Below are 24,132 nucleotides of genomic sequence, written 5' to 3'. Positions count from 1 at the left end.
AGCACGGATACTGCAAGGTGCTCTCTGTATATGCTATCACTGAAGGTACGTGAAAGATCATTAAGGTCGTTTTTCACCCAGGAGCTTGTTCCTACTGAACACTGAGTCAATGCCTTACTGGGTGCTGCAGCTCCAGAGTCGAAGGCACCATTTAGTGGAGGACTTGTTAGCGTTAGGTCAGAGGTTGGACTCGGTGATCTTGAGGTCTCTTCCAACCTAGATAATTCTGTGATTCTGTGATTTCTGTCTTTAGGCAGTTAGGGCTCTGTCAGCATCAATTCCATAATTAAATACTGCTACAGATCATAAGAGCCCATCATTCACTTCTGGGAACTGCTCAGAATACTCTGAGCCAAATTTGCCTCAATGAATGCAAATCCATCACTAAAGAAAAAAGCATTACTATCTGGCACTATTAAGATATTACTAAATTTGGGCTTTTTCCTGAGAAAGGAGAACTGCTTCAGAGCTGCATTTCCGCTGCCAGCTCTCCTGCACTGCACATCGCTTTTCTGTGGATACACTCCTGTTCCTGCACGCCCTGCTGCTGGCAAGTGCCTGTTCCCTGCTCTTAATAAGAGACACTGCTGTCACTTCCTGCACCGAGACAATTCCCACTTTATAATCACATCTTCCTCCCACACTTCCCAGTTATACTCCTCTATCCGATGTCCGCACCAATTTCAGAAGCAGTGGGTCTTTTACAGAGGCTTTCCAAACCCAACAATCTTCCTCTATTTCTTGCCCACAGCTCCCTGCCTGTCAGGCATGCAGCACATTTTAAATAAATGTATGCTATTACTGGTCACATCTGTCTGCAACCAGTTTAGGTTTTGGAGACATTTTTTGCAGTATGTTCTATTTTCACTGTAATTATCTACAGTGTATGTTGTCCTTCCAAACACTAGTTTAAAAATAACAAAGTATTAGTTAGGCCTGGGACATATGAGGCTGCAAGCAGCTCAGTGACGGCATTAATACGATTCATGAAGTTCCAGCAACCATACAGAAAGACGACAAGCGAATCAAGACGATGCACACAAAAGTCAAGAGTGTCTCTTGGTCCATGCCAGACATATTTGAGTGACTTGCTGTCTGTGCTTATACATCTGTCCCCAACACCGCGTTTATTCTCAATTTTATGTGGAGGACAGCGAGGTTCAACGGGACCCCAAGGAGATAAAAACCAGAGTGATGGAGAGCTCGCTTCCTCAGCGCCTTGGAGAGCCAGCAACAGAGCAGACATCTCCAAATGAAACAAAACCCCACTTGATGCGACAAGGCATTACCTCTCTCCGCAGGAACGCTTTTTGCATTCTTGTCCTGGTCCTCCTGACCACTGTTTGCAGCCGGCTGAGCCAAACAGCTGCTGCCCCGAAGAGGCTACGGAGCAGCTGGTACTTGCTGGCTGCTCCCCTTTGGCTTCCACTCACTCCACCCGAGGTGCCTCGTTGCCTGGCTCCTTCTCTTCCTTCATCTCAGCCTGCTCTCCTGGATGCCAGCCCTCTAAAGCCCAGCCCAGCCCTCCTTTCTTCACCCTTGGAAGGGTGTACCACGGGACAGGAACAAAACTTTCAGGCATTGCAGTGAGAAATAAAGGAAACTTCAGAAGCTTTGCTGGAAATATTATAAGGCACTGAGAGAAACGTTTTCTAAGGAATTGCTGGCCCTTATCTAGAAGCATAAACCCCCTACTTTGAACTTCCTGTTACTTAAACTTGGAGTTGTTTTCTTAAGCACTTGTTTTACTAATCCCAGGATTCAAGTAGGGCCATTTGCACTGTGTAAACCAACACACATTTTCAGACTTGATTTTAGATTATTCAATTTCTTTCTGGAGATTTGTAGACTAAGCAAGAACAGCCTTAAGATGCTATCACAAGCACCATTTCCTAGATGAGCATCTAGACAACTTCCTTCTCCACCTCTCAGTCCCTTTGACAGTCAGCTCTCCCCTTCTCCCTGCCTACCAGATATATTTCACACCAGGGGGTGACAGCTGAAGAAAGGCCAAAAAGCAAGCTTATTTCACATTTTCAGAGGGATACGTGGGCTTTGGGAGAGGAATGTTCACGGAGAGAATCCACAGCTCAGCTAGAAACGAGGGAAGCAAAGTGTGCAGCAGGGCAGGATTCATTTTCACTAGTGACACTTAGCTGAAAACAGGAGGTTTTCATAAAAGATTTTCAAATCTGAAAGTCAACTGCAGCCATAATTTGACAGAGGTCAGCTTGCTAAGCTCCAGGGCACGATGAAGTACGATCACACACACTGCCTGCTTTCTCAGATATTTTTTTTTCCCCAAAGAGACAAGGTCTGGCTTCACAAAGAAGACAGGCTAAGGGGTGACCTCTGCTTTGAAAATGACAAGCAGCTTATTATGGATACCATGCCCTTAGCCTTGGCTCTTTCAGCACATATTATTCTCAGCGTCTCCATACTGTATAGGACGAGATCTTAAATTCCTAGGTCAAAGTCATTTTTTCTCTCAACAGCAAAGGTCAGGTTCCCCAGGAAAAAGGGGAATTTGTAAAAATCTTTTGAAAAACTGCATTTTAACTTGCAGCAGTTGCAAATCCACAAGACTCAAAGTTACAAATTAGATACTTTGTCCTTAGGAGCAGCAGTACTCTGTGGGTCTCGTTTTATCTGAGTCAAATTAAATGCCAGTCTGCCTTTCATCTGAACATGAGACCAAGTGATACATCCTTACCCACAGAAATACACACGGAGAAGAAAACTGCATGGTCAACAAAAACACCACCCTTTGTCAAACGTAACAAAATAGGAGAAAAGCTTATGTTTGGACTGAATTGATGGCTATGAAATATCATACAAAGCCAACTTCTCACGAGGCAGTTTTGCCTGCAGCACGCATACAGCATCAAGCCTGCAATGAATTGCAACTGTCTGAATAAATGCCAACTACTGCCAAAACCGTGTAGCACAGCAAACTACTGCCACTATTTCAGCCATTTCAGCAAGGCAACACGTTTAGCAGCAGCGCTTTGGTCCTTCCCAGCAGCTTACCTGATGACAGAACAGAAATGAGGGCTAACTGGGATGAGGAACGAGGTTAGATGACATCTCAAACAACCATCCAGGTTATGCTCTTACTGTGCACACCGTTCTGCCACTGTGAGACCCTGGGGATGTCGCAGCTACTATCTGAGCTTTGGTCGCCTTTCTGCAAAGCAGGCACAGCACAAAACTTCTATTTCGAGATCATGCTGCACCACACACATCTCTGCCCCAGTGGAAACCTATGGTCTCCTCTCTCAAAAAAAAAAAAAAAAAAAACAAAACTTTTTTTCCAACATATTGTAATCCTTTGCTGTCTGAAAGCAATAGATCATCCCCAATACAATTAACACATCACAAGCTTATTACTCACAAAAGCAAAACACAAATCAGATATTTTTATTCCTAGCACACTGAGTGTTCACACAAAGATACTGACAAAGAAAGAACAAAAGCTGTGATTTAAATTTGGTGTAATTACTTCAGTGAAAACTTGTTGCAGAACTTGAGAAATCCTTCAATGTTCGTTCCAATGTTGGTTTTTAGGACCAGAAATTCACATCCTCAAATAAAATATTTATCTGAAGCTCTGTGGTTTATGTGTCACGGCACTGAAACAAACTGGCAAAGAGAACTTCTGGTTTTGTTGAAGTTGGTAATGGCTTTGCCAATGATTTCCATAGGGCCAGCGTTGCCCTTGCTCTAACACGTAATAACCAGAATCAAATTATAACATGCGTTTTTTACTGCAACATGCTGTAAGACACTGTATGTGCATTGTTTAAATGCAGTTGGCAAACTTTGATACCAGGAGACGTCTGCGCTTTGAAATAAATACAGAAAGGGAATGTTAGTGGCCTTCCTTAATGTAAGTAATTACAGTTACCCTAAAAAATGTCATTGTCCTTAATAAGCCTACACTGATGCCAGCAAAGCATCTCTGATGAGGGACAGTGAAATCCACTGCTTACCCATGGGAGGCTGAGGGGACTCTGACCCTAACCACATGAGCAGCGTGGGGATGTGGGGCAGCATTCTCAGGTCAAAGTAAATTGGGAGGGATGCTTTCTTCAGCTATTTACTTAACTGCTTTTCAAATTGTTAGCTATGCGTGTTTTTAAAAGCAGCTAACACTGGCCAGAAAACACACGATTGTCTTCAGAAAAGTTCTGTTCCTAGCTGCTGTTCTCTTTTCCTACCTTCTGTGCCCTATCAGCAACGTTCACTCTCTCAGAGCACGATACCAGCCAAACTTCCCGTCACTTTCACAGCAGTCTTCGTGCAGTTGTTTGTATCTCACTTGGAACCAGCAGCAGCAGCAAACATCCTATGTATGTAAGTTACCAAAGCAACTCCAGAAACAATCTCAAGGTCTGAATACTCCATGGCCAAACAGATGTGAGCTCTGAGAAAGACCAGCCTCTGCGCCAGGCAGTGCCAGGCCCGCAGGGGAAGCGCCGTGGCAGCCAGGTGCTCCCTCACGTTACGGCAACTACTCTGAATTTCACGGCCATGCTCCGCTGGGATTTTAGAACAGCTCAAGCAGATTTGGTGTCACAGATGTCAAAGGGCAGAAATCAAAGGTGTTGGCAGAGCAACAGACTCTGAATTCTGCCTCTGAGACCTGGGAGAAATGGAAGGAAGGATCAGCACCAACTGCAGGCTCCGACGCGGTTCAGTGAGGTGACAAACCTCTCCAGCCTCCGCTCCGTCTGGGGACAGCGAGGGAAAGCTACTTAAAACATGACAAATCAGGACCATGGTTCCTCACCCCACCAAGACCAGTGCTTTCAGACATTTCTACAGATCACTGTACCAGAATGAGGCCTCCATCCCCATGCCATTCTCCTCTGGCTAGAGCTAGCAGCAGAGCTCAGTTTGTTGCACTCTTTTTCAAACCTTCATGGCAACTTGCTTTCAGTACTCACTGCATGGACCTCTCAGCTCTAAACAGACTCTCAAAATCAACCCAAAACAGCACAACTTAGATCCATGCTGCAAACAAATGGCTTCTGAGCGCTGGAGTGTCTGAGAACAGCAGAGGGCCGCAGGTGTGCATGTGTATTTGGGTACATTTCCACGTGTCATGTTCTGCAATGCTAAAGGAAAGCTGAACAAGGGCTTCCTAAAAGGTAAGTAACATGAAAAAAAGATGAAATTAATGAGTTAATATCTGAAGAAATAAATGGTGACAAGCCCTGGCTACAAGGGATATTAGCTGCTGAGGCCTGGCAGAGCTGGGAGACAGCACTGACTTCATTCAAAGACTTCATTGTTTGCTGTCAGATACATATTTCTTGTTAAAAAATGACATTCGAGTCCCCTGGCAATTGCAGAAAAACAATTTTTGTAGTCTCTCAGAGTGAAAGTCCTGCTTCATATATGGGCTTAGTGGATCCAAGGACTACTTTATTCTCCTCGGTCCTCTTCACCAAAAAAAAGAAAAAAGAGAAAAAGAAGAAAAGAAAAGAAAAAAAAAAAAACCTCCAACAGTGATAGGCACACATGCAAGCCTTCCAATGCAAGGAAAGAAAACAAAATTGATGAGACCATGAGAAATTCAGTCTTTGTGGTACCACTGCTAACATCCTATTTATTTTTGGAGTGTCTGCATAGCACAGGGCCAAACAGAAGAATAAAACCCATCATCTCCAGGCACTGCCTTCTACCTTGGGCAAGCGAGCAAGCAACACGAGTGACTCTTAATGCTAAGGAGGAAATCGGTCCCCTCTCTCGGCTCCCAGTCACCAGTGGGAAGGAATTGTGGTCCAGAGAAAACAAAGTCAGCAGCGCTGCGAAGGAGAAAGGGCCCGATGGCATCCCTCAGGCTGTGCAGGACTCCCTTCTCCTGTCTCACAGAAAAATCCAATTCCCATTGAAAAGTGCCTGAGGGCAGAACTTGTCACTAGATCAGGTTTGCCCTATTAAAATAACCAATGAGGTGGTGCATGGAACTGCCTTCAATTTGAGGACATTTCATTCATAAAACAGAAATACCCAAAGCTTTGCTGCCATATAAACTTAAGAGCTGCTTTTTTAAAAGTCCCCAAACCTCTCCTTGTAATAGAGTAGAGCCAAGCAATAGGAATTAGCTGGCACAAGACTCACTCTGATTTCCAAGGACAGCTCTGCGAGTCCAAATGAAAGCTGCCAACTTCTGGGTCATTAATCCAACAGGACACACAACATGAACAGAACCTGTGCACCAGTGCTTGCGTTCAGGTGGACTGCAGCAAGGACAGAAAGTAAAGAAGTACACAAACACCATCCTGCTTTTTGCTCTGAGCTTCCAGAAAAAAAACTTTCATGATCAATTCTCCACCCCCTTCTACTCATCCTCAGGGTAAGCAGAGCCTGGTGCTGGCTATGTTTGTGTTGTTAGCTGAAAGAACAGCAGAACGTGCCAAATAGTTAATAACAAAATTCCAGTCTTGTGACACAAGCCAGTAATCCCAACACTGGAAACTAATCTCATATTTCTATTGAACCCTTACAGAATCCTCATCCTACCAAAAGTACTATTTTTGTTTTGCCTGAATCTCCTCTAAATACATATATTTCACACGTTAAGGAAGTTACTGCAGACCAGACCAAACGGGGATGTGTTACACAAACTTACATATGGACATACATTGATTTACGTGGGGCACAGAGACACGAGACTCCTGAGGCAGGAAAAAATAGTAATTGGATGCAGTGGTTTTCTTTTAAGTAATCTTTTAAGGAAATAGTATGACAAACATATCTAGACAAACAGTAACACGACTCTGGTAATCACTGTTATCGCTGTCTGGAATCCTAATTCTGATCTCTGAGGTCTGGGTCCTCTCCTTGAAGGTGTGGGGAGATGTCCTCCTCAGCTGGAGCAACTGAGGACATCTCCACTCTCAGCTCTGAAACCCAACCCTCTAAAGCAGGGTGCAAATCAGCTTTGCTGAGACTTCACACGGGCACAAGATTTGGCAGTGCCCAAGCTCTCAGCCTTGCAAAAGCACACATACATGCATGCCACCCAATCTGTGCCCACTGCAAAACAGCAAGGCAGGAGGCCTAGCAAGCTATGAGCCCAGGTTCAGGCCTGGGCCAAAAATGCAGGAGAGACAAGTCTCAGGACCCATCAAGACCTTGCAAGACAAAGGAAACAAACTCTCCCACCCACAAATTGCTGTTTTAACCACTGTTGGCCTTGATGACTTCCCTTGCCAGATCCCAAGCAGCTTCTTGCTCCTGTAGCTATCCTTGCTTCAACGCCACTCTGGCCATCACACATCTGTAATTCCAGTTTTAAAACAGCTTTTACTGTCACCAACTGTGCTGCAAATGTGAGGCCATGCCAGACAACGCTGGAGCACAAGCTGATGCTGTATTCCAGCACGGACAGAAAAGAGATCATCCGTCTCAACTTACAAGTCACAAACCAGCAGAAAAGTCCTGTACAGCCACAATATGGGACACAGAAAACCTCAAATGAGACTATTTTAGGGGAAGATAAAAATAATGTTATGTTGAGCTAGCAGAATTAATTTGTGCCCAGGGTACATTTATTCCTGTACCCTGAAGCACAAAAGGTTTTTACACCTATTAAACAAATATCTAGTTAACCACTCTGATTATTGGCCTGCTATCCTGAGTAAGTGTTTAACTACAAGTCAGGTCCAGTGGGTATTGCATCAACCCAGAACTTTATGCCCTGTTCTCAAAGCAGGCACAGGCTTGTCAGAAGGCCAGTTCTCCTTACACAACTCTGAACACTCCCTTCATTCCCACCAAGCATCTGACCATAAAACTGCTGTGGTAAAGAGCTTGACAGAGCAACAAAACCACTTATTTTTTAAAAAAATGGTGCCTCTCGGTTTCATTGAACACTTTCACCCATCCTGATCACTTTAAAAAAAAAGAATTGGTTTGGACCATTTGTTGGTTTACACATGTCAAGCCAGGGCTGGGAGGAGAGTGGCTGAGAGGAAGAAATTAGTGAAGCAGATTTGCCAATCTGCCCTGATATGATGAGGTGCACACACAAAGCTGAATGCCTTTAAGCACAGCTCTGTGCCACATACACTCTGAAAGAGCTTTTAACACATTTACAACACTCACAGAATGGTTCTGTCTCTTTAGAGCTTACGGTGCTTGGCCCTGCACAGATTCCCTCTCCAAACTGTCATTGTGTTCCTTAATCCCTTCCTTGCCTGCACAATCTGCACCAGAAACATCGCACATCTGGAAAAATGAGCAGGGTGGCAGCCCAGGAAGAGCAATGAAACTCCACTCTGCAATTCTTGCAGAGTAGCAGGGATTGTATGCTGGCTTTGGAGGATTTTATGACTGTTTCCAGAAAAAAAAGTTATTCAGTCGGAAGGCATAGTGCTCCTACCTCATCTATGCTGAGATTAAACAACTCGACGACCTAATGTTTTAACTACACCAGTCAATAACTTTTCAGCAACAGTGTCTAACAAACAGTCCCAGTTACCTGATGAAACTGCATCAGTGTTTTACTGATTTACAGTGTTTTACCTCTCTGTGCAGTTTTTACTACACAAAGAGGAAGACCCCTTCTTTGCAGACTGCCTCTCACCTCCAGATACTCCCTCAATCCTGCTTCTCTGTGTTTTTCATACAATTTCATGCTGTCTTGCCCGTGCACTGCAACATTTCCTGCAAAGTTCTCTTTCCATTCCTAACCATGACAGGCATATTTTGAAAAGACCATGATCTGGCCATTTTACTGTGAAGTTCGTGCTGAGGCATCACTTACGAAGAAACGAATTTAGCTCCAACCTTGACGACATCATCTTTTGTATCACAAGGAAAGAGGTACGGTGTTAGAAACAGTCTTACAGATTCATATAAACTTACTCTGCGAAATGACACCACGTAGAATGTGTCTTCCCTTCTGCGAATAGCTTCAAGGAAGTCTTGATAGCTCCTTGGAGAGGCATAATATACTTGCAGCTCGTTCCCTGAGTTCCTGCTGAAATAAAGAAGGGGGGAAGGTAATTATTTTAGACACAAGAAACTTAACTTCAGTGAGACAATGGCTATAAACACCTGCTTTTCAAAAGAACAGCAGATCTTTATGCACTGAGGAGCACGAGGAACATTAAACATAGGTGAAGACAGTGAGAACTACTGCGTACTTTTTGAGAGTTCAAAGTGCTTTAAAAGTCTTGCCCCAGGAAATTGTTTCAGGCTTAATTTTGATCATGCTTTGGAGGCTAGCAAAAAAGCCACATACTAGCTCAACAACAACAATAAAAAGTTTCAAATCAATCTAAAACGTCTGGAAATTTGTGATGACTTCTGAAAACAGATCATAGCAAATTTTAAAACAAAATGTTATTCTGAAATGAAAACTCAAAACATTTAATCAGTTTTTGATTTATTTACTTGTAAGTGGCAACTTCATCTTCTCTCTCACCTGCCTTCTTTTTTTGCCTTTGGTCAATTCACAGATTTGCTCTTGATTTTCTATTTAGACAGTGGAGCAAAAATAAGATATTCGTAACACTCATATAATTCATACTTTTCCACAATTCTCATCTTACTGATATCAGACATGAGGAAAAGACACCGTCTGAAATATTCTAAGCAGACACACTGGCAAGTCAGGCAGTTGTGGTACTTATCCACTGTTTATCTTGGAAAGGTGAGAAATTCCCAGCAGATATTGCTATCATCCCATTCCCACTCAAAAATAACATATTTAATCAAATGGGAAAGCTGTACTTAGACAAACCATTAGTTGGATCTTCAACCAGTTATTTGAATTCTTCCCCACGTTAATAGCATGCTATCTGTTTGCAGTATTTGTGGCACCATCACTGATGAGCCTGCTCCTCCCAAACTGTCTTGTGCTGACCCAGATTTTAAAATACGGTGGCTCATTTAGATTATTTTGGTATGTTTCTATAATATACATAACTACACAAAGAAAACAAGGCACAAATATATCATCAAGTGATTTTCTTGAGCAGCAGTAATAGCAGGCCACCATTATCTCCTCTCCTACTGCTAATCTTGCCTTGCTGCAATCAGAGGACTGCAGCTGCCAAGCCAGGCTTCCCTTTAACGAGATGGGGGGTGAAAGTCCTGGGGGATTAAGAGTAGGCAGTGCTATTCTATATATCCTCATTAGCAGCCCTATGCAAGTGAGGGATCAGATCATGTCCTTCACGCACAGGAAACAAAGATCCAAGCTAATCTGAACTCGATTACTCATTCACAAAAACACGTAGGCCCACTAGAACACCCCTGAGATTCGGCATTGAAGTTGCACTGTGATAAAAGGCATCACACCCACGTATTGCTTTGTAAAAACACATCCTGAGAACTGAAATAGGTCCCACAGTTCCGTTTTCTCGCCCACGCTACAGAAGATCCAGCTCAACCTGGAAAACAGCCTTTTATAACTCTAAATCCAGCCACGGGAGAAAGTTGTTCCAAAGCACTTGGAAACCACTGGGCCTTCCCTGAGCTCTGCTGGTTCCATGGAACAAGTCCATCACCAGCTCCAAACTCCCAGTAACACCTGTAATTACCAGTACTACACCATGTTGACCTGTGTGCATTTAAGAGCACTCACTATGGACTGCTCCATGAAGGAAAGGAAGAAATTGAAGATTTCTTCCAATTTTTTTTTTAGCAATACCTTACCATATTACAAGAAAGCATCATATTAAATATGTATCCAAAAAGTGGTGCTGAATCTGCCCATTTATTCTGAGATAAACGAGCTTTCATGGTTTTCAGAGTTAGAAGGGCACTCTGCTGTGCATCACCAAGCACAAGCATGGTGCAAGAGCGTTGTTCAAGGAGTGAGGCTGCGGACACAGTGCCTTATTCACCAAGAACCACGATTTTAATAGTGCAAAATTCAGAAATAGGAAAAAAGCTGGAGAGTCTTTTAGCACTTGATATCAAGAGCCCCAAATACACATTTGCAGGAAGTCTCATCAAATTAAATTCTGAAGAATGCTAAAAGGACTGAAAAGTGGTTTGGGGGTGTTTAATGTTTTTAAGTCGTCTTCATTTTGATCTTCCTCTGCCTTGACTTCACTGCAACACTTTACATCACTGCTGATATCATCAGCACTACAAAGATGAATCCAAACCCTATTAATGTCCCCTTATTCATGGATTCACCCAAGATCCACAGGTCAACAATAAGGGTATTCCAGAAGGAAACAGTCACTCAAATTCCAGGCACAAGACCAATCTTAAAAAAGAAGTCTTGACAGTATGCTCCGAATAACGGCACTTGCATCATTAACAAAAGCTTTGTGGCTGTCTACATGCACTTATGTGAAGTATCAGAAAGCTTACAAGTAGCTTAGTTTTTGACTTAGACATTTGCAGAAAAACTCCTAGCTCATTAATAGTTTTCCAAAGGCAGTGCCTCATGGATAGCATCAATGACAAGATTAGATAAACAGCATCTTTCCTGTCTTCCCAGTGATGAAGCACATGGGCTGCAGGAAGGAGCTGAGGTCCTGGCAGAGGAGCCAAATGCAAGTCAGCAACACATCTGGGCAGCAACTGCATGACCGGCAGCACCTGGAGCACAGGATGTGCAAGGAGAGACAGGAGGCAGAGGGAGCAGGGTTTGTTCAGCCTGGAGAAGAGAAGGTTGAAGGGGCTCCAACTGCAATCCTCAGCTTCCTACTGGGGGCTTACAAGGAGATAGAGGCAGTCAGTCTCTTCTGACAGATGCACAGGGAAAGGGTAAGAGGCAGCAGCCACAAATTGCTACAGGAAAAATTCCAGCTGGCTACAAGGGGAAAACATTTCACAACGGCAGTGGTGTAGCCCTGGGACAAGTGCCGAGAGAGCTGGTGGCATCTCTCCTTCAGGAGATACTCAAAACTCTGCTGGACATCACCCTGAGCCACTTGAAATTAAACCTTCTTCAAGTAGGAGGTTGGACTGGACATCTCCAGAGATGCCTCACAACTTTAATTATTATTATTCTGCAATTCTGTGATTTCATGGAGCATCTAATAGCTGATGTCTCAGGGAGAAACTGGAAGCCTGTTCTATGTTCTTAGCAGTTCCAGGACGGTCACAGCAAGCAGCTGCCATGACTCACTCACTGGTCCTGTTCATTGAAACATCATTTGTCCAGAAAAAAAAAACTCACTTCTTTCTGAGCATAGTAAATTATTCCACGCAGAGTTGCATGTCACAGATTGTTTTTAATAATCTCAATACTTTTTTTTTTTTAGGAGTAATGCAGGCATGTATATAAACTACCTTATGCCATGAGAATAAGCTTGTCGGTCATCCTGCATCTGCCTGTAGAACTAAGAAAGCTTAAGAAAGCTCTTTTTTTTTTTTTTTTTTTTTTTTGCCAGCTTTGTTTCCAGAACATTTGCCTACAGATCACTATTTTCTCCCAGACTACCCTGCTTTCAAAGCTGCTGCAATACAAACAGAAGGTCCACAGCTGTCTTACTTTCAATAGCAACATTTCAGGTATGTTCCTTCAACAAAAAGTCCACTTTGTACTCCATTTTCCTTATCCTTCCTTGCCACTTCAAAACAGAGATCCTTTTAAACACTGTCACAGAGAGTTCAGGAGAGAGAATTTTTATTTTCCTTAAGCTTTTCTCTCCAGCTTTTCCTGTCCTCCAGGAAGACGGACAGGACAGGTAACCAGGAGAGGGCAGTCCCAAAACAATCCCCCTTTTATTTCCCCTTAAAGATTCAAATCTGTTAATCTGTTTAGGGAGGGAACCTGCTGAGTGAAGTAATGATTTTCTTCAGACTTACTGGTAGGAAGACCCCAGAAAAGAGTTGTGATAAGAGTTCCTTTAAGTGTTGGTTGAAACATTAGAAGCAGCTAATTGCTGAGGGATGGAAATTAGGCCAATAAATGTAGCTAGCCCCTCACTTAAGAAACCTGACAAGGTGAAAATAAGCATTTTTCACCAGCCGTTGGTGAGAAATGAAGTTAGTAAGTAAAGAGCAAAAATAAAGCAGTTGTTTTGCCTTACCTGAGGCTGGTGTCTGTATAAGGCATGGCCATTAGCTGGGAATCTACTTTCTTACTGAGGGAGCTCTGAAAAAGAGGTAAAAAAAAAAAAAAAGATAAACGTAAAACAATAAACATCCTCTTGGTTTTGCACTACAAAAAACATGAAGCACAGATGTAGCAGAGTGAATATTTAAGGAGGTACAGGGGTTAATTAGTGCCCCTGGACAATGAATGTACATTTTTTCACTGGTGACAAATGACTAACTGAAATGGTGACCAGCAATCAAGCTGGAATCAAAGAAAAAAGCAAGTGTTTTAATACAGCCAAATTTAAAGTCACACGCTCAGACACAAATAAGAGATGCAGGTACCATACACAGTAGTTGCATACATTCTTTTAGGTCATATTCACTTTGTCTCTCTGCCAAAATGTACTACCCACAGCACACCTCTTGTGTTTGAGACACAAGAAGCACTTGAACTTGCCTTACCTTTGACATCCCACTGATGTCTTTTGGACATCGGTGCGAAGTTTAATATTCAACAATTTTTCTCTAGAAGCGTGTTGTGTTGCCCACAGTGTGAAGTTCCATTCCTTTTAAGGCTGTTACTATCTCTTAATCAAATGAAAGATTTCAAAAATTCATGCTCTTAATTACGTCCTTGCTATCGATAAGCCATGTAGATGAAAGGCATTTTTAAAAAGGGGAAATATGAACAGAAATCTCACAATTCTGTACTCTTACCCAAAATGTATCCTTTTAGCAAGAAATATTTCAACAATCATCTGTGCCTCTTACCAGTCAGCCTGATCAATGTGCAGTAGGTTGTGTTTCTCCATCAACAGTTTAACCTTACACAACCTTACAGGGAAGTCATATAAAAGGTTTAATTTTAGAGAACAACTAATATGTTTTGAGGACTGCTAAAAAATAATTTGAGACCAAGAATGAAAAATTGTATTCCCAACAAGAACTCTGGAAACATAATTATCAACCAAAAACAGCAATTTAAAATGGCAAGTGTTTGGTAACCCTAATTACAGGCACTCTTGCTACTCTGGTATATAATAACAAGCATAGACAAGTAACACTGAATATTTTTATGGTATGTTTATTTTTTTATGTTTATTTTTATGTTTATTTTATGTTTTATATTATCCTGTCACAATACTGACTCACCAGTATAAACCTGCCTACCTGTGTAACCCGTGCTTTCTGCTGTTTGCTATTTGACAGCCTTCTAGACCTTGTTCTTTCCACTTCATGTCTATGAACCCATCCTCGAAGTTCATGATTTAGCCTAAAAACAAACAACAAACACAACACAGCATGAACAGATGTTTCAAAGAACAGTGGCAAAATTTTTAGTTATAGAAAACACTTCAAACACGCTGCAGTTTAGTACTCTTTTGCTGTACCGTATCTTATTTTTAACACCAGAGCAGCAAATTTAACTGAAAGATTAAATTTTAAGGGAATTCATACGTAATAGAACAGAATAGAGTTGTTCAGTTGGAACGAACCCACAAAGATCATCGAGTCCAACTGGCTAACTATCCATAAAGTATATGAATTATGGATGTTTTAACATAAAGCAGATACAGAATTTTTTTTTGCCCAATGAACAGTAATTCTTAAATTACTAGAAGGGCTACTGAAATTTAAAAGAAAAAGATCATCAGTTCAAGACTAAATATTGGCTAAGAAAGCTAAAATACTGCAAATAAATTTGAGAGAAAGAATGGGCAAAGCAGAATGGAGCTAATTTTGGTGATACACTTGTATCTTTGGAAAAAAACAGAGCTAAGTTTTTCCCAATAATGAATAAAGCAGATCTGCAATGTCGAGTTTACTTGTCTTGGAAGTTGAAGGATAGGAGATCATCTTTTACGTATTTCTGATGGAAGTGCCCTTGATTTCCATCTTGTAAACATTTCCACTTACAAAGTGATTTCTGTTTTAAGTCATTAAAAACCTCCAGGCAACCAGAAAGTTGTTATTCAGTTATTGCTAAGTGACCAGTGAGAATACTGAGTGAAAATCATTAGAAAAAACATCAGAAGATTACGAAGATCAAAGTCAGTCTCATGTCTCCATGGAAGTAGATGCTGGACAGCACAGACACTTACAGAGGCAGTGGTCCCAGACTGGATGATTGCTTTGAGTGGATATAACATCATCCAGAGCCATCTGTCCACTCACCTATCACACAGCTTGCTCCTACTAAACGCTTAAATGCTCAGAAAAAATTGTTTGCTCACCTCTGTGACTCTGTCCGGTTGATCAGGGGCTGACAGGGGGGTGGTGGTGGTGGTGGTGAAATATACAATAGTGGTTCTTCTGATACTATCATCAGGGCTTTGTTGTCAGACACTGAATGATCGTACCTGGGAAAAAAAGAAAAAGACACCAACCTTTGACCACTTTGACCAAACCCAGAAAATTAAGAATGACCAGTGGCAAACCCGCAAAGGTTACAGCTGCTGCTATGAGACCTTCAAAACAGGTGAATAATTTCTATCAAAAAATCAGTGGTTCTAGGCAAGTCCTCCAAAGGGTCTGGTGGCACTCAACACGGGGCAGACAGATGAGCATTAGTGGTTGCAAAGTTTCTTTCCAAAATAGGGCAGATATTGAAAGGAAATGCAGCCCATAGGATATTTCTCATAAGATGTAAACTGAGAGATCTCAGCAGACAACTTTCTCTTTCATTCCAGAGCTGTGAAGGATTTGCTATAGAAATACTAAAGTTATTAGCCACTAAAACCACGTGGATACAAAGACCATGAGCTATACAACAACAGAGCAGCCAGAAACCATGTTACAACCAAGTGGCAAGGACTGCTTTCCCAAACATCTCCAACAGTCTCCAGCAGCTAGCTCAGCTACGAGAAAAAGTAAGAAAGAGCATGCATTTCAATACACAAATCCACAGCAATTTCAGCAACAAAGCACATAATAATATTCCTTTCTCCTGGTTAACTGTAGCACAGGCACTAGCACAGCCTCCTAAGAGAACCTCTCTACTACAGTGTCACATAAGTCACGGTCTGAAACGTGCCACATAGGACACAAAGCCCTCACCATGGCTACAGCACTGAAGTGTTTGTGATTTATTGTCTTCTGCATGGCAAAATGTATTAAGACCTTCTGCACGTCTGTTCCTGGCTTTGTTCAACCAGCCAAAATACTCTACTGGAAAGGGACAATCTGATAGGATAAATCCTGTAAGGGGAAAACATGAGCTGGATTCGCCAGACTTCAGTCTGGAGACAATTATATGTTCAATTACTTATGCACTGAATGCTAGAGATCGAGGAATCTTTAAAGCAACTATATGATGCAATAATGGGTAAGCACAAGGATGGACTCAGAGATTTCTGAAAGAAAAAAAAAAAAAGTGCAGCTCTTCTTAAGTTCAGAGTATGCTCACAATTGTGAGCTTCCCTTCTCTGCTCTTGAGTAACTAAGAAAATGCATATTGCAACTTGAAGAGTAAGGACAGATAGATAATAAAACAAATATCTCAATTCTGCTAGGTAAAATAAAGATCAGGGAAAAAAATCAAACAGATGAAGAGCTGAAGGTCACAAAAATCTCCCTGACACACACTTGCTTGTATATTCTCTTCCACCACTCTCTCCTTAATACCATCTAGCAAGGCAAAACTTGCCAGCTGTACACCTCTACATACTGGGTAATCCTGTGGATTAAATGACATATTAATTCAAAAAGCAGCATGGTAAACTGTTACATAATAAAAATTAAAAAAAAGGGATCAGCTTTCAAAACACCGTTTTTGTAAGCTCAGTTGCTCCTTAAGAGCTGCAATAATACTGGACAAAAAGGTTCCCAAACGGAAGGACAGTGAGGTCTAAAGCAACATTGCCCTCTGCCACTTAAAACACATCAAAAGTTTTCACCTTACCTATTACTCTTTTCAGAAATTATGTCATCAGGTATTTTCTGTGCTGTGCTGGACTCCTGGCTAGCTGAGAACTCCAGGAGATTTCGGGTCCGGTGGTTGGAGCTCACAGGGGAGTCAGCTCCACTGGGATCTTTTTCGAATACACTGGAAACACAACAGACAGAGCAGAACTTAGCACTCACATCCAAATGGTCTGCAAGACACTTTACCCTAAGGTGTAAATACTTAGGTGGATACATTTCTGGCTGCTGCTGTGTCACATAAATAAGGTTCATGTCACATCTTATGTAAAAACATGATGCCTTTTGTCATTATATTACTGTCACTGAAAGCACTAATAGGGAGAAAAGCAATTCTCTTCTTCAGTTCTACTTGTTTGAAGGATTTTGATGCTCTGTTTTTCTTGTTGCCCCATAAATGTCACCCGATGAAACTGAAATCAATCTGTAACACAGACCTGCAGGCATAAGAAAATAATTTATGTTCAAATCCAAGTACCTCTATACTTCCACTTACATCGTCCTCAAAGCTAATTGACAAGTTTATACGAATACAATACGTAAAGAAAATACAGCTCCCTAATTCTGTGCAGCTGCAGGCTTGGAGTATTATGCCAGACATTTAACAGAACTGTACACAACTTATTTATGTCCAATACTAGATGGATTTAGAGTCATTGGTAGGGCTGACAACCCCACCTCCACAGCAGCAGCGGGGCACGGTCCCATTTCCCTGCCTTCCTGCTCTGCTTGCACTGGATGGAGGATCTTCCCCCGGGGCCTGCTGAGCCACCCAGGCAGTGTCAGCACATCTGTGCTGCTCCCAAGGCCAAGCAGGGTAGCGTTTCACACCAGCTGGAAAAATGACCCGGCGACTGCTAAATGAGATCAACCGCCGCCTGGTTCAGAAGGGCGATTTGCAAGCGAGAAGTCCTGCAAGCAGGAAAGCAACACCTCAACACGTCCTTCCCAGAGACTCGCTTTGCTTTTCTGCAAACACGGTTGCTTCCCGAAATACACATCAAAAGGCAAGTCCTAACGCTCCTGGTTGACAGCAGCAGAGCATCGCCAGCAGCAACACAGCAAAAAGGCAAAAATACAGGAGCCCAGCATGCTGAGATCTTTGCCACGCATGTTGGTCACTGCTCACAGAGCACATTTTAATTCATGCCCATCCCTCTTGCGCAGCAGAGCATAAACCCTGCAGGGGAAGACCTCATTCTCCTATTTGTTACATGGCATCGTGTTGCAGCAGGCGATGAATGCAAATGGTAATAGCAGAGGAAGACAAGAACTAGCAAGGACGAGAGGTTAAACATTCCACAACTAAGAAGGCACGCAGATGTAGTTGCCTAGCAATCCCTTCTCTTTTGCCAATGTATTTGTGCTCCTGTTAACAGCAGCTCAGCTCTCTCCATAAGTAATTTTGTCACCTCCTGCAGACCCATGGAGGCTGGGGCAATTCAAAGAGACATCGCTCACACTGCCCCGTGTCCTTCAGGTCCCCAGGCAGCAGCACACAACCTGGGCAGCAGAAGCCCACAAGATGTTTTCCCTAAAGCAACAGTGGGCAGAAAAATACTTCCAGAGAGTTTCTTACTGTAGATGCACGCTGGCATCCATTGCTTCTGCTGTGGAGAATGGAAAGCTGGCTGGCTTACTGACAGCCTTATAGGTCTGGCACTTTGTCCTGTCCTCCTCTTCTTCCCTGTTCAAACCGACACTTTGAACTAGAGAAACTTGCCGTGTAATTCTTTAGTTTGAGCTTGTTAAAAACCTAACCAGAAGTCTCGTAGCAAATCTGCATTTTTCTGTGATGTTTTTTTCTTCTTCTCTTGCAGGACAGGTGTGCAAAGGCAACTCTTATCAGTTCAGGTCCGAGCCTGGGGAGGTGACAAGCCTGAAGTGAGGCACCACGCGTAACGTGCTCAGCCCAAACTCTGCACAGAAGTAGAGAAATCAAAACCAAGTCCATCCAGAAAAAAAGATATGCCCTGCTGTGCAATCACAGATCATCTTCAGTTTCTGTAATGTCGTTGTTTTAGCTGCACAGCCACTCAAAACGGCACCTACCTCATTTCATTATATCAGCTTTAGTACAGAGAAGATGTCTATTTTTACTGCTCTCATACTTGAAACACGCTAAACTTTTCCTCAAAATTAAATTTTCATTTTTGGCATCAGCTAAATATGGGATGTTTTGGCCCGAAAGATGATTTCTTCAGCAGCAAGAGATAAAGAAGCAGATGAACAGAATATCTTTTGCAGTCCCTACAGGCATGAACCATGGCTCCCAGTTCTGAGAACATACACAGAAAATCCTGAGGGCAAAATATGGTATTATTTATAGTACTTACTGCAGTGCCCTTTCTTTTACCAGGATTGTTATTTCTCCCCCTAAAAGGACTCTTTTGAAGCAGAACCAGCAGGAATTTCTGCTTTATGCTATATGGACTACACTTACTTCCCCTATTGCAATTCATTTTTGTAGGACGATGACCAAAAGTACCTTTCCCAAGATCTCAAATATGGCTAAAAAAAACGTAATCGACCTTCCTTGCTCCTTTGGTTTGTGGTAATGATGCAATAACAAAAGAATTTTCATGTCTTTTAAGATATAAAACTCCCACTGCAACTTGAAATACAGCCCAGCTCCCACTTCGCTGTTGTTTCCCAACAACATGAGGCTGAAGATGAAGTCAATGCTGGGTGTTTAAAAGGATGCAGAAGAGGATAGGAACAATGAAAAGGAAAGAACCCCCCCCTTAAGAGGGGAAAAAGCTTCTGAAGATAACTATTGATATCTTTACTGAAAATGCTGCTTACCAAAATGTTTTCCTATGACAGAAGGTCAAAGCAAGGAAGTTTTGTGTTGGTTTTTTTTTCATTATTTTGGTCCAGAAGATGAGAATTTTGGAAAGAAAAAGCACGTTGGCATATCTGCCGTAAGAAATTTCTAGTTTTTGTAGGAAATGAGTCACTGCCCCACATCAGAAATCAAGAAAGATCAAGGCTGAGAAAGGCTTTATTGGCCAAGGTTACCAGTTAGATGTTGGGAACTGTGATCTTCTCTGTTTGGCCACACTTACGTACCTGGGGTCCCTCTCCGAGCTTTGTAGCCTTCATCTGAGCATTCCGGATAGCACGGGCATTAAAGGGTTTTCACACAGCCACAAACACTCTGTCTAAGCTGGCTGAGCTATCACTTCATTTAAGATGCAAAACCAGATCCAAGGGAAAAAAAGAACCACTAACTGCTCCATGCAGATGGCTGCTCAGAAGTGTAGATTTGATTACAGGAGGGAAAGAAAAGAAACACTCCTGTCATGGTTTCTCCAGAAATTCAATGGCACCTGATATTTTAGCTGTATTTTTGCTCCTTTGGTTTGAACGTCAGTTTGACAAACGTGAAAGAAAGGCTTGCCAAGAGCCTGAGCTGAAAACTTCATTTGTAATTCTGGCTGAACAACCCTATGCACTTCAAGTTTTGAATACTTAAATGCAAGTTGCACAGCAATTTCTAGATGAAAGCCAATCGTAACATCATAACAAAGAGTTTTCTGGGGACAGAATTATCTCTGAGCATGAGCTGGGATTCTTCCAACAGGCTAAAGTTGGCAATGCTAGGAGCCTCCAACCCAAGACGTTGTCATTTTCCTAACTGGTTCCAGACAAGGCTGTGACAACTCCAAACACTCTCTGGAAAGTTTTCTCACTTGTATTCAGTGAGGGCACCAGCTGCCCAGCTGCCCAAACCAGCAGCAAGACATTACCCACTCCTCAGGTCTCCTCCTGTGCCACCCTCCGAGTGCAGGACTGGTGAGAGGAGCTCAGCCCCTCTGCTCTGCAGGGAAGGACGAGGAAAGTCACTGAAGTCGCAGGGACAGCCTGTGTGTTTTGGTTTGCCTTCTTTAAAAAGCAGTTCATTTTAATAAAGCTGTTAAAAAAGAAAGGAAGAAAGCAAATACTGACACCAAGAGCATTTGGTTTTGCTTAGGAAATTATCTACAGTGCTTTCAAAGTGGGCTGGCACTGACTGCCAAAGCTTGGGCAGGCCTGATGGAAGCAGCCTCAACTGCAAAGTTCATCAAGGGCGAAACCTGTGCATATTTCACTCCTGTTCCCAGCAGATGAACTGATGGAGACAGGGGGAAGCTATCAGTGAGTGTTATCTGGCATTCTGCGAGGCTCTGCGACTGCACCAGCAGGACAAGGTAAACAAGTGAAAACAGCCAGCTCGAGGCACGGCTCTGCCAGGATGAACATGTGGCTGTGATCAGCAGGAGGAGGAGGAAGGAATCGCTTCCTGCTCCTGCAGTTGTAGTTTGTAAGAAAATTGAGAGTATTCAGTGTTAGTCAAGCTACCAGCACATCAAGAGAGATCCTGAAAAGGCTGGACCCTAAACTCACGTCCAAAATACTCAGCTCGTCTTTTTGTTCTTTATATTACAACACAGGAGCAAAGGTGCAACTTAACTTTTACATCTTCTAGCTTTGGGCCACCTTCTACTCAAATAAACACTCAGCTCAGCACTGAAACTTACACTTTCACCGTCACAAATATTGAAAAAGGTTTCCCCCACTGAAGCATTAAAGCTCCAAATGATGTCTTCCTGGGCTTCTGCTGTTTCTCCCAAAACACTCAGAGGGCTCCACATTTCCTTGGGAGCCAGAAGGAGCTGGCTAGCACGGCACTGCTGCATGCCTGCTGCACTCATCTGACAGTTTTCACATTTCACCAGTTCCTCTATGATTTTACAAAGAAATTAATAGCCCTTTGACTATCAACATTTGTACGACTGATTGTTTGTTAGCATATTCCAGGTATAGACCCCTTTTAAATCCACCATGCTCCTGAAGACAAGTGGAAAGATATTGAGGCTCACAAAAGGCAGAGAAACTATTTTTTTCCGTCCTTCATTGAGTGGGAAGAAGCGTAGGATCAGATGAACTGAGAGCAGGAAGCTCAACCTGTTGTACAGCCATAATTTGGGTGAGTCTGTTCTCAGGACGTCTCTTAGGGGTGCTTCAGCAGCCAGTGCGAGGTCACCCTGCAGCTGAAGGAGAGGGCAGGCCACAGGTGTGATGAGGAAGGCTCACAGATCAGCGCTGCTCCCTGCCCAGGCACCAGCTCGGCTGGAAGGCAGCAAGGGCCAGGCAAGAGCCTGGCTGGGGAGCTCCCCTCCATTCCTCTCAAAGCGATGGTGGCAACTAACCTGCTTGCCTTCGTGCTGGGATGGAGGGAGGAAAGGGCACGCACACGGCTGGGAAGAACTGTTAGGGCAACAGAAGCAAACAAGCAATCAAAAAAAAAAAAAAAAAAGCTTGTCATTTTAAGCAGGGCTGGCTTCCCGGGGTGCAATCTGCACGGACAGACCCACAGCTCCCCCGTCTCTCAGCAGCACCAGACAGCAAGGTAAGAAGGCTTTGCCCACACAGCCAGCGCTTTCTTTAAGGGAACTACAAATGCTTTCTCTGACTTTCCAATATCCCATCGCTGAGGTATGCAGCAGCTCCCCAGGCTCCCGCTTGCTGTAAGACGTGTCTGTTTCTTTAATCAGGCAGCCCAGCGCTGAGGCTCAAACAATAGCAAACTTGCAGAAAAACACTACTGAAGGCACCACACCTCAGAGCAACCCTGCTCTCCCACACATTAACTCGAGATTGCTCGGCTCAAGTAAAGGCTCAAGGCCCCACAGCCACCGAAAGAGGTATGCTCAGTGGATGGCAGCTTTGGCAGCCCAAATAATGTGTACCCTAAGAGCTCAACAAGCCATACTAGTGGGGACTAAGAGCCTGCAGACTAGGCAGGCCACTAGTCTGGGCAGTGGCCTTGTGTTTTGCTTACTTCACGCTTACAAGAAGCAGGCTGGGGCAGCATGCAGATGAACTACCCTGGGGTAGCTTCCTCCTTGTTCGTAGAAGATGATTAACCTTACCACTTCTGCTTTTTTCCTTATGTTTGTGCTACCAGCTGAAGAAATCAGACACACCCTTAAGTCTTTCACGAGTCAAAAACTGCTGCTTCTCCACGTGCTGTGCCCCGCAACAACAGCAGACAAATCACAGCTCCCAGCTCCCCAGGCTGGTGTCTTGATTTGCGGGTTGCTCAGTGGATCTCAACTTTAAATAGATTATTCAGTGTCCACGACAGTCCTGGAAAGGAGAGGAAAACCCATCTGGACACTCCAGAGAGGAGCTACAACGAAATCTCTATGAAAGGCCAGCAAATTCCAGCGCAGCTGCTGGAGGTCAACAGGACACAAGAGAGTTCGAAGCAGCAGCTTTCCTTAGTTCCATCAATCACCACCTCAGCCATCTTCCATCACAAACACAGGATTTTTGGTTACATCATCAAGTCTATTTTCCTGTTTGAAAGGGATTCCAGCCACACAGAGATGGCCAACTTGTAAGGAGAAAAAATAAAATAAAATAAAATAATAAAAAATACAATAAACCTACACCAACTTCTAGACACTCCCTGTTCCAACATCTTCACAGATCTGTTTTTCCCCTCTCCAGCTTCGCGTTTGGTTTTGTTTTCTGTCCACTAGATAGCTGAAATAGTAGTTGAGACATATTCTGGCTGGCTATCTTTATAAATATTTAAAAACTCTTGTTAGATGATGATCATGTAAGCTTGAACAGACAGATCAGGCCAAAAAAAAAAAAGTACCTAGCCAAATGTTTTCTGTAGCCCAAAAAAATAATGCTAGGGCCACTAGCAAGCATCTGGCTTATTTGCTTTGCTGCTACTGCCCCAAGAAGTACAAATAAAGAAGTACAAACACAAATCACAGATGCAGCCTCTGTGATTGTTCTCCCTTTCCTACTTCTTATACATTTATTTTATTCCTACCAAATAAACAAACAAATAAATAAATGAGCAAGCAGGCCGGTAGTCTGCCACTTCTAGCAACTCATTGCTTGGTTCCCTGCAAATACATTATTATCACATGTAGAACTTGCATTAAAAAATGCACAAGATAATTTATGTTCAAATGGGAACAGGGAGAAGAACTAAAAGAAAAAGGTTCCCAAAATAAATACAGGAATTCTTTAGCACGTACGCTTCGTTTTCTGTTGTTTCAGCATTGTTTGTGCTTGTTTCAACTCATTTTCAGATCTGGTTAGGACCCAGGCATGGTCTAACACAAATACTGAAATTAAAAAGGGACAAAAAAAAAAGCAACCTAGGAATTATAA

General features: G+C 42.9%; 1 protein-coding gene across 2 annotated transcripts in view; it reads right to left on the bottom strand.

The window, feature by feature from the left end:
- ATF6 (activating transcription factor 6) overlaps positions 1-24,132 on the bottom strand; it is a 72,697-nt gene that overhangs the window by 33,097 nt on the left and 15,468 nt on the right. Inside the window, exons 10-14 of one of the 2 annotated variants that reach the window (XM_027462432.3) lie at positions 16,928-17,071; positions 15,261-15,386; positions 14,197-14,299; positions 13,017-13,081; positions 8,881-8,995 (exon numbers count right to left, since the gene is read on the bottom strand). In XM_027462432.3, coding sequence (XP_027318233.2) covers positions 8,881-8,995; positions 13,017-13,081; positions 14,197-14,299; positions 15,261-15,386; positions 16,928-17,071 — 553 coding nt within the window. The remainder of the gene's footprint in view (positions 1-8,880; positions 8,996-13,016; positions 13,082-14,196; positions 14,300-15,260; positions 15,387-16,927; positions 17,072-24,132) is intronic. The other variant, XM_072041422.1, reaches the window with a different exon arrangement.

The sequence above is a fragment of the Anas platyrhynchos genome, chromosome 8 (genome assembly GCF_047663525.1).
Source record: "Anas platyrhynchos isolate ZD024472 breed Pekin duck chromosome 8, IASCAAS_PekinDuck_T2T, whole genome shotgun sequence".
In the NCBI taxonomy this organism is placed as follows: Eukaryota; Metazoa; Chordata; class Aves; order Anseriformes; family Anatidae; genus Anas; species Anas platyrhynchos.
This window is presented reverse-complemented; position numbering and strand designations above follow the sequence as displayed.